The sequence below is a fragment of the Austrofundulus limnaeus genome, unplaced genomic scaffold, assembly GCF_001266775.1.
Source record: "Austrofundulus limnaeus strain Quisiro unplaced genomic scaffold, Austrofundulus_limnaeus-1.0 Scaffold424, whole genome shotgun sequence".
Taxonomy (NCBI): Eukaryota; Metazoa; Chordata; class Actinopteri; order Cyprinodontiformes; family Rivulidae; genus Austrofundulus; species Austrofundulus limnaeus.
In genome coordinates, this window is record NW_013952826.1 from 365,322 (window position 1) to 374,443 (window position 9,122).

The following is a 9,122-nucleotide window of genomic DNA, read 5'->3' on the forward strand; positions in this document are numbered from 1 at the left end:
CCAGTGGTTCCCAAACATTTATCCATTTTAAATACACTAACCTCACTCCTTTGTAACAACTAAGGCAAAAATGTAATTAATTCAGAAAATCTTTTCAGGACCCCACCTTGATGTTTCAGGACCCCACTTTGGGTCCCGACCCCAACTTTGGGAAATACTGCTCTATACTGTACAGGTCTGGATATTCCGGCTATTTTTTTCACATAGCCTTACTGTTTTAATGGGTTTATTATTTTATTATTATTTTTGAGTTATAATGTTCATGTTATTGTGTGGTAGTTGGTTCTGCCTCCCATTGTTTTGTTTGTATTAATAACTAATAAACATATGTTGGAAAAAAGAAAACGTTCACCTCATTCAGATAGATGTTTGACTTTTGCAACTTTTAAAATATTTATTTTCTTCATAATACAAAGATTTCCTAAAAAACAACAACCTTTTTAAAATGTTTCTCATGCTTTTAGTTTTTATCTAGCCTGGTAAAAACCAGACCGTGTCCTTCACTTTGCTTCTGTTTTAAGGCTTTTAACTAGATTTAGTTCAGTTTTAGCTTAGCAGATACTTACAGCTTCAAAGGCAAATAAGTTTTAATATTTAACTTTTATTTTCTGAAGCACAAAAAGTGGCTTCAAATGTCTGTTTCAGTGTTAAATCTATTTAATTTGTGTTTTAAATCCTAAACTCTGCAGTGAGTAATGACTGAGTGTTGTCACAGTAACCAGGATCTTCATAATCAAAGACACATCATCGTTCAGTTGTCTTCAGTGTTTTATTCAAACAACAGAAACCTTTTGTGCTTTAAAACATTACGTGCGTTTACCATCAAACACTCTGCCCACGTTGAGCGTCACACAGTGCTGCCATGGAAACAGAGAAGCAGCCTCGCTCTCGGAAACAACTGAAGCTCAGTGGTCCTCAGGAGCTCAGAGCTCGCTCTCTGTGCTAGACCGGTCGCTTGAACACAACACCACACTCATGTTTCTGAAAGCCAGTGAAGACCTCTGTATCCCCCCCATCCCTCACCCGCAGCTCTCAGGAAATGAAGTTGGTCCGCGGGAAGATGCTGTCCGCTTTGTGATCTGCAGGGTTGGCTGCCGCCTCGTAGTTACAGATGGTCACTTCATGTCTGTAAGACTGAAAAAGGAGGAGGAGCTTGTAAACAAGCGCTACACAGTTATTACGTTTATAATGTCACAATTCAGCCCGTGGTTTTAAACCAACCTGTGAATAYTCTCCTCTGAGGCCGATGTAGTACACCCGAGTGTTCTCTGCTCCGAAGTTCTTCGAGATGTGGATGGAGAGGTGCTGAACGCTGGAAAAACGAGCAATCCTGCACGTAAAGACAGACGAACGCTTCAAATCAAAACACGGAATAAGCAATAGCTTAAAGCTACTGAGTAAGACAAGGTTAAAAAATTATTTAATAGAAAAATGATGCGAGCAGAACAATTAAAATGCACAAAGTGAAGTTGAAGAGAAAGGATCAGAAAATTTGTTTTTGAATTTTTCAGATTTGGCTCAAATTCAAGTCAGTAAATTTTGGGGGAAAGACAAAAAACGTTTTAAAACAACTCCAGAGTTTAAAGTTGTAAATCAAGCCRTGAAACAGATCTGTATAAATAAGACGTACACACATGATCATACATGATGCGCACTTGTTGCAAAAATTAGTTTGGAACAAAGAAAAAGAAGGAGGGGCTTAGGACCAAACWTCCCATCCAAAGTTAATCTGTAACCTTTAATCTCCACCCGTGTTATTTGTGTGTTCTCACTTGGTTGGGTACTCCAGCTCAGCCTGAGGGTCTCGGTTCAGTCTGAAGGCTTGTTCGGGTTCTCTGCCGGTGTCRTCAAACGACATCTGAGGGATGTTTTTGTATCTGAGGAGGAAGAACAAGAAACGACAGAAGATCAAGCTGGTTTCACCTGAAGATCAAAGATAAAAAGGCAGAAATGCAACAAAAAATGAAAGTCAAATTTATTTAATTTTTATACGGAACTGGCAGAAACCTACAGTCGAACTTCAGCCGGATGAGAGTCGTCGTTTTCACCAGAGATGATGATTCCTTTCAGCTTCACACTGCCGGTGAAACTGGAAGAAATGAGACGCGGTGGCTCAGTTTACTCACACACAGGACGCTGACATACGAGAGGGGAGACGCCATCAAGTGCAACAAATTCAGAATCAAAGATTTTAATACACCCAGAAAAACTTCAGATTAAAAWTTAAAGGTTTCTGTATACACAGCTATAATAAATCAAAGACATCAGTTTAATAAAAAGTGGGATTTTACCTCCAACAACGTTCAATCAGATGAAAAAAAAACCTTTCTATTTGGAAACAAAAAGTTCAGCCTGACGCTGAGTTCAGGACTTACGGGATGTTGAACAGCAGCTCTTCATCTGTGTCACTTTCAACATACTATGAGAAGAAAACAGAAACTACTGTTAAAATTTCTCTTCAGCTCAAAATGAAGCTAAACAGCAGTTTTTAACTGAACCTTTGGTATTTCCATCTCATTTACTGTACGCTAAATTACTTCTTTCATTGCTTTTTGTCTGTTTTTAGTTAATTTGTCTCTTATAAGCTTTTTTTATTTGTTCACATTTTTACGTTTACTCTATTTTGTCTGTCTAATTTTTATAAATAAGCAGTTTTATAGTAACTAAGTACATTTACTTCATTACAGTACTTATGTAGTTATTTTGAGGATTTGTAATTTTACCAATTATTTTTAAACAGCTACTTTTTCTTTTATTTTGTTACATTTTAAGGCTAAAAGTGGTCATTTTACTTCTTTACTCTAAAATTCATCACCTGGTTACTTGTTACAAAATTAAATATATTGTAACTCATCATGAAAGCAGATGTTTCTGCTCTAAAAAATGTAAGTGTTGAATTTACTCAACAAAGTCATGTCAACTGGCTCCACTAAGCTTAATTCTTTATATTATATATTTTATTATTATTAGTCGCTAGTAGTAGTTTATTTCTTAGAGAGTGTCGCCATTTTACTTTTATTTTCCCAGTTTTTGTAAACAGTTTTATGACTTTTACTTGAGTAGTTTTCTCATCAGTAAAATTTATTTTTACCAAAGTCATTTTCTGTTCGTATAATTTTACTTTTACTTAGTTTTTGTTAGACCTCTGCAAATAAATCTCCTTTTAGATGCCTTTGTTTGTTATTGTTAGGTTCGTAGGACCCCTTTAGGCGCCCAGTGTCCGCCTGATCAAAACTCCCTAAAGACGCCGCACACGGGGGTTACCTTGTCCCGCTGGTTCCGCTGGTCCCACGGTTTGAACACCAGCTTTCCGTCTCCGTCTCTGCTCTCGTTCAAACACTGCAGCTTCTCCAGGTCGATGCGGCTGTAGAGTCCGAACTCCAGGCCCCTCTCCGCGGGCTCGTGCTCCCCCTCGGACCCGCAGCTGTGTCCGTGTCCGTGTCCATGTCCGTGTCCGGACATCCTGGCCTCACGACGCGCTGATAACAGATAATATGAACTGAAACACGCTGGAATTAAACACTGTTTTGAACAGAGGTGATCAGCAAGTTTCGCTTCGCAGCGTGGCACAAACTAAATTCATCAAGTGAAGAGAAACGATTGCATTTCCGCTACGAGATTTTCACATTAAAAGTCTGCCCTCCCACGTCAAAGCATAAACCCCAAAACAACAAAGGTCTGAAATGGCTCCCTTGACTACAGGGGGGAAAAAATGTATTGCTTAAACATAATTAGGTTTTAAAATGGATGAGTACATTTGAAAACAACAGACTAGAAGATGACTTTTTGATATAATTTGACATTGAAACTTGATTTTTCCCTGCAGTGTTCAATGAGATTATTTTTCTTGTGATCTGGGACTACGTAGCAAACAGTAGTTATTTATTTTTTATCCTGTTGTTTTGATCAGTAATTTTTTTAAAGACCTTCAAGAATTATTTTTAAAGATATTCTGGTGTATTTTGGTATCTTTCTTTTCTTTCTTACTTATTTTTATCAAAGCTTTATTCTATATTGTTGGTATTATACATTTCATAAAGAATAATAAAAATGTGCTTCGCTAAAAACAACTACGAAGGGTTATATTTTATTTTTGAAGATGCCATGAGTTACCGGAAGTTGTTTACTTGCTTCTTCAGAAGTAGGAGGAGCAAACTCTCGAGTATGACTCCTGATTGGCTGGCATCTTCTACCGCTAAACGTTGAAACTGTCGCAATTTGTTTACAAACACGAATTGATTTCTATGTTTACAAAGGTGCCAAACTAAAAAAATCTGTTTTTAATCGGTTTGTAATGTTTTGGTGTTTAACATGTTGCAAAAAATGATACATTTTAGAGACTATAATTTGTTTACAAATCATCCCATATTTAGCTATTTACACCAGATGCATTGCGAGAAAATATGTTTTATTTTAAAAGGCTTTGTTTAAAACTAAAGTTACTTTAATTAAAAGAAACAGGTATAAAATACTACTCAATACATAAAACTTAGCACTCAAAGTTCCTAAAATGCACATGCTGTAAGTAAGTTGTTATTTTTTGTTTGTTTTTTATTCAAAATAGGAAAAAAATAATAAAAATAATAATAAAAACGAACAGTTTTTAGGGGCAAATGTCAATTTTAATAAAAATGACCATAGAACATTTATTAAAATCTAATAAAATTACAGTTTTTCATCTACTTGAGCCCATGTTGAAGGGTACCAGGTCCCATAGTTTAAAATAAATACATTTCATCACGATGGAGGACTGAAGCTGCTGACGTCCTATGAACTTTCTTCTTCCTCCAGACTCTTCATCCCTCATTCAAACAGTTTGTCACAGTGAAGCAGATAGAAACAGACTCATTCAGCAGCAGGAAAACATCTGATCTGAAGCCACAGGAGCGCTCAAAGAACACAGCAAGACACGTTTCTGGTTTGTTTTTAGCCTCGCACACTGAAACGTACCACAAAAAAACAAGATTAAATAAAACACTTTCAAATCTTCCAGCAGCCATGAAGCCATAAATAGACTGAAGTTTCCCATTTTAGTGTCATTTGGTCTTAAAGACAAAAAAAAAAGGAAATAAAAGCTGATAAAAATGAGTATTTTCACAGTTTGGAAACTGTCCATTTGATTTCTGAATATTTTATAAAAGACAATTTGTAAAAACAAGCAGCTTGTTAGCTTAGCTTAGCACAAAGACTGGAAACAAAGGGAAACTGCTAGCCTGGCTCAAACTTCTTTTATGTGTCCTGTTACAATAAAACAAACCTGTGCAGAGAAAACATGTAACTTCCTGTAGCTGACGCTTTCAGACCCAGAAGAGTCCAAACACTCAGATGACTCCTGGTTTCCATCTGATCCCAGCTCAAAAACACTTCAACCAGAGAAACCGACGCCCACTTCTGACTCTGATGAAATCTGCTGAAGAAACTTAAACGTAGCAAACACTAGCTAAATGCTAGACCTAACTAAAGCAAAGTAAAAACTGGTTGGTTAAAAACAGCTAAAGGCTAGCTACGTTTAGCAGAAYATTAGCATTAGCAGAAGTATCTTAATGTATTTTAAAATGGAAGGTGTTGCAAACGAAGTCAGTAATTTTAAAAAGTATAAAAGTTATAAAAACCAAATGTTGCAGCACTCATCTCCTGAATGAGCCGAACATTTTCATTTAACAACAGCTAAAACAGCACAAAGTACGCCGACGTAGTAAAGTGCCAAAAAAAACTATAAAACTAAAAAAAAAAAACGGGAAAATAATCCGAGGCGGCAAGCAAAGACACTGATAACATCTGCTTGTTTTCAAGTGTTTCGAACACAAATCAAGCAGCTTTAAACTGAGCTGAGCTTCAATTATAACAATTTATTCTGAGGACTGATGTCAGTTTAAAGGTTCTAAAACTGGATCAGTTCACACAAACACGATGTCCGAACAGATAATACTGTTTATGCTAAATGTCTGTTAGCACAGTATCTCATGAGCCGCTCTCAAAGAGTGACATCATGAGATCAATCAGATCGTTAAGGTTTGATCAACTCCGTGTTTTCTCATGAGAAAAGGATAAAAGTGTAAAATGTTCCCGTCTGTTTCCAGTTTTTGTGCTGCTGTTGGTGAAACCCATCCTGTGAGGTGAAATTCCTTTAAAAACAAAGAAAAAAAGAAAGGTTTAAAAGGAGCTGCTGGGCAGTAACAGGGAGCAGGCTGCCTGTGYGCCTCTCTGCTCGTCTCCAGGATTAACCCTTCGTAGGCCTCTGCTCTGTGAAGCTCTGTCTGTCGGCTCGGGATCCACGCTCGCAGAGGAAGAAGCTCTCCGGTTCAAATTCTGCTGAAGTCAAAGTAAAACTGGTGGAGTCGGGTCGGTCCGAGTCACACTACCGGCGGGAGAATCTGTTCTTGAACGCTTTGATGGTTTTCGCCATCATGGGAGCGATTTCTGCACGACAAACCAGTCGAAACACRTTTATTTTATTTTAGAAAACGTTTCAATAAAACACAGAAAAGTTGCTGCAGACTCACTTTTGACTTGAGGCTTCTCCCGGCCCACATGCGGCGGCACCCCTCCTCCTCCTCCTCCTCCTCCTCCGCCGCCGCCTGGCGCCGAGGAGCGGGCCGAACCTGCAGGAGGAGTTAAAAGGGACGAAGAAGAGCGGCTTGACTCACCGGAGGATTCGGTGGTAGGTGCTTTTATTCTGAAAGAAACAGGAAGAAGAGAAAACAGCTGAGTCTGAAATGAAGTGGGCAGTTAGTTTCTAAAATAAAATAAACGTGTGAAACAGAAAACACTTCCTGGTAAGAATCACCTCCACCTTTCAGACCTGATACACCAGGGATGTCCAAAGTGTGGCCCGGGGGCCATTTGTGGCCCGACTTCAGTTCAAGAATTATTTGTTTACAAATTTGTCCCCCGGCACAGCTGTTTGATGTAGATGGAGACTTTCTATTTATTTATAGGCCAAATTTATCACAAAGTTAAATCTTATAATAAAAATATTTGCAACAATAACTATTATTTGTCTTTAAATAACCAGATTTTTCAACATCTATCTGGTGACTTCTACTGAAAAGCTGATTTTGCTGCAATTCAATCTGCTTTTAATTCATTTATTAAATTTGTCTGAATACAGCAAACATTTTCAATGAAAGAGTGACCTAAATCCTGATTTTATTGATCAGAATTGACTAAATCAGGTTATTTTTCTCCAGTTGGAACCTAGAAAATTGCAAAATTTCTTTCATTAAGAGAAACCTGCAAATTAATTAATCTAGATTAATTTACACATCCATTTCCAGCAMTAAATCTGACTCCTTTATTTGTTTAATTAAAGTATTCAATGCTCAGTTTATTGTTGAGCAGGTAAAGAAAAAATATTTTTGACCCTCAGGTTCTTCTGACTTTATGATTTTGGCCCAAGATGTTTGGACACCCCTGTGTTAGACTGACTTCATYACATTATAGAGCAGGGATGACTCTCAGCTACCACCACTCCCACAATCTTATTTTATTCATTAAAGCTTGCCATGTCACATGAGTGAAAGCTGAAATTTGGTGACATGGTAACTGAGAGCTAACGCAACACATTCTGTTTAAGCTAACAGGTAAAATTAATTAAAACGGCTCTAATTCAAACATTTTAAGACTGAAAACTGGTATAAGAGTAGAAAAGACTGACACATCCTGAATGTTAAAAAATAATTCAAGATGGCCACCAAAGCTAATTTAAAACTGCAATAACTCGGCCATTTTGAAACATTTTTAGCTAACATTTGGTGTGGTGGTAGCTACGAAGGATCTCCAGCACCTACTGAAGCCAAATCAAAAATCCAAGATGGCTGCCATAACTAAAAAAGCAAAATGAACCATGACTCAGCYGTAWTGAAATTTGTGAYGGTAGTAGAKCACAGTGACCTCCTACAAASAGTAAAGTCAAATCTTTATTTAAACRGGACGACTGGTGGTGAACCTCCTCCAGGAGCTGTTCTGGTTAAATGTTTGGAGCTGAGAGAGGAACACCACGCCGTGGTCCTGTCAACTCACTTGAAGGGAGCAGCTGCAGTCGAGGCGCTGGAAGTGCCGAACTTCTCCTGACGCCGCCGAACGTCCCGCGGCGGCTTGGCCACGGAGTTCACGAAGGCCATCTTYGCCCGCCGGCCTGAGGGGACGCCACATTCAGACCAGGGTTATTAGAGTTACCTCAAACTAACGAAATAACAAAAACTGAAACTGAAAACACATTTTAGTTAACCCCTCTGACCCCCCCTCAGAGGAGCACAGACCCCTCTAGCCCCCGCCTCCGTACCTTTGGGTTTGTTGGCCTGGGCCGAGGTGATGTTCTGGGTGAGGAGGCGGAGGCGCTCGTCGCGCTCGTCGTGCAGCCGCAGGTACAGCTCCCGCCACGACTCGAACTCCTGAGGAGTCTCCCGCTTGAAGTCGCGCTGACAGTGACGCATCCACAGCTCGTCTGAGTCCTCCGTGAAGCACTGCAGGAGCCGAAACAACGTGAAACTGCAGCTGAAAGCAGCTAAACTTCAGCTGGTTAGTTGAACCCAGATTAAGGTTCAGAACTGGTCTTTTCTGACCTGGTTGCTCTGCTCGATGCGGTACAGCTGCTCCGGAGTGCATCGCTCCAGAACCGGCTCCAGGATGTCGAACGGGACTCCGCCCACTTCGGCGATGGCTGGAAGAGACCAAAAGGTCAGGTCTGAGCAGAACTTTCTGGTTGTACGTGTCGAAATGTTTCCACTTGTTTTATAATGATTTTCTTCAAGTGAAATTGATCTTGAGCTTCTGCTTTAAAGTTATTTTGCACCATTTTATGATTTTTTTGCAAAACAATAAATTAACTTCAAATGTATCTAAAACCTAGAAGCACTGGGAGAGTGCAAACCTCCACCAAGACCAGTTTCCTCCATCCTGTAAGAGTTAATGCACAGAAGCAGAGATGAAACACATTTACTGAATAAGTTCTGACGTAGTGAACATTTAAGCAGCAGTATGATGGGATTTCTTCTGGTGGAGTCTAATGGGAAAAAAAGTCAGACTCATCACTCCACGTTATTCCTGGTCAAACTGGTGTGGGATTAAACTCTAAGTTGTCATCAGTCACATTTCACCATGTAAAACGTCTGTTTTATCTC

General features: G+C 39.1%; 2 protein-coding genes across 2 annotated transcripts; both read right to left on the minus strand.

Annotated features, from left to right (window-relative positions):
- Positions 1-750: 750 nt before the first annotated feature.
- Positions 751-3,591, minus strand: pithd1 (PITH (C-terminal proteasome-interacting domain of thioredoxin-like) domain containing 1). Its single transcript, XM_014024471.1, has 6 exons — positions 3,265-3,591; positions 2,376-2,419; positions 2,012-2,089; positions 1,773-1,877; positions 1,222-1,330; positions 751-1,134 (listed from the first exon to the last, which is right to left on the minus strand). The coding sequence occupies exons 1-6, from the start codon at positions 3,460-3,462 to the stop codon at positions 1,033-1,035; spliced, it is 636 nt and encodes a 211-aa protein (XP_013879925.1). The 5' UTR covers positions 3,463-3,591; the 3' UTR covers positions 751-1,032.
- Positions 3,592-4,600: 1,009 nt separating this feature from the next.
- Positions 4,601-8,662, minus strand: eloa (elongin A; the record flags this gene model as incomplete). Its single annotated transcript, XM_014024472.1, is given in 5 exon segments — positions 4,601-6,420; positions 6,504-6,676; positions 8,023-8,137; positions 8,285-8,465; positions 8,565-8,662. Coding segments are annotated over 5 exon segments (629 nt in total), but the record flags the coding sequence as incomplete, so codon positions are not given.
- Between the last annotated feature and the right edge of the window lie 460 nt (positions 8,663-9,122).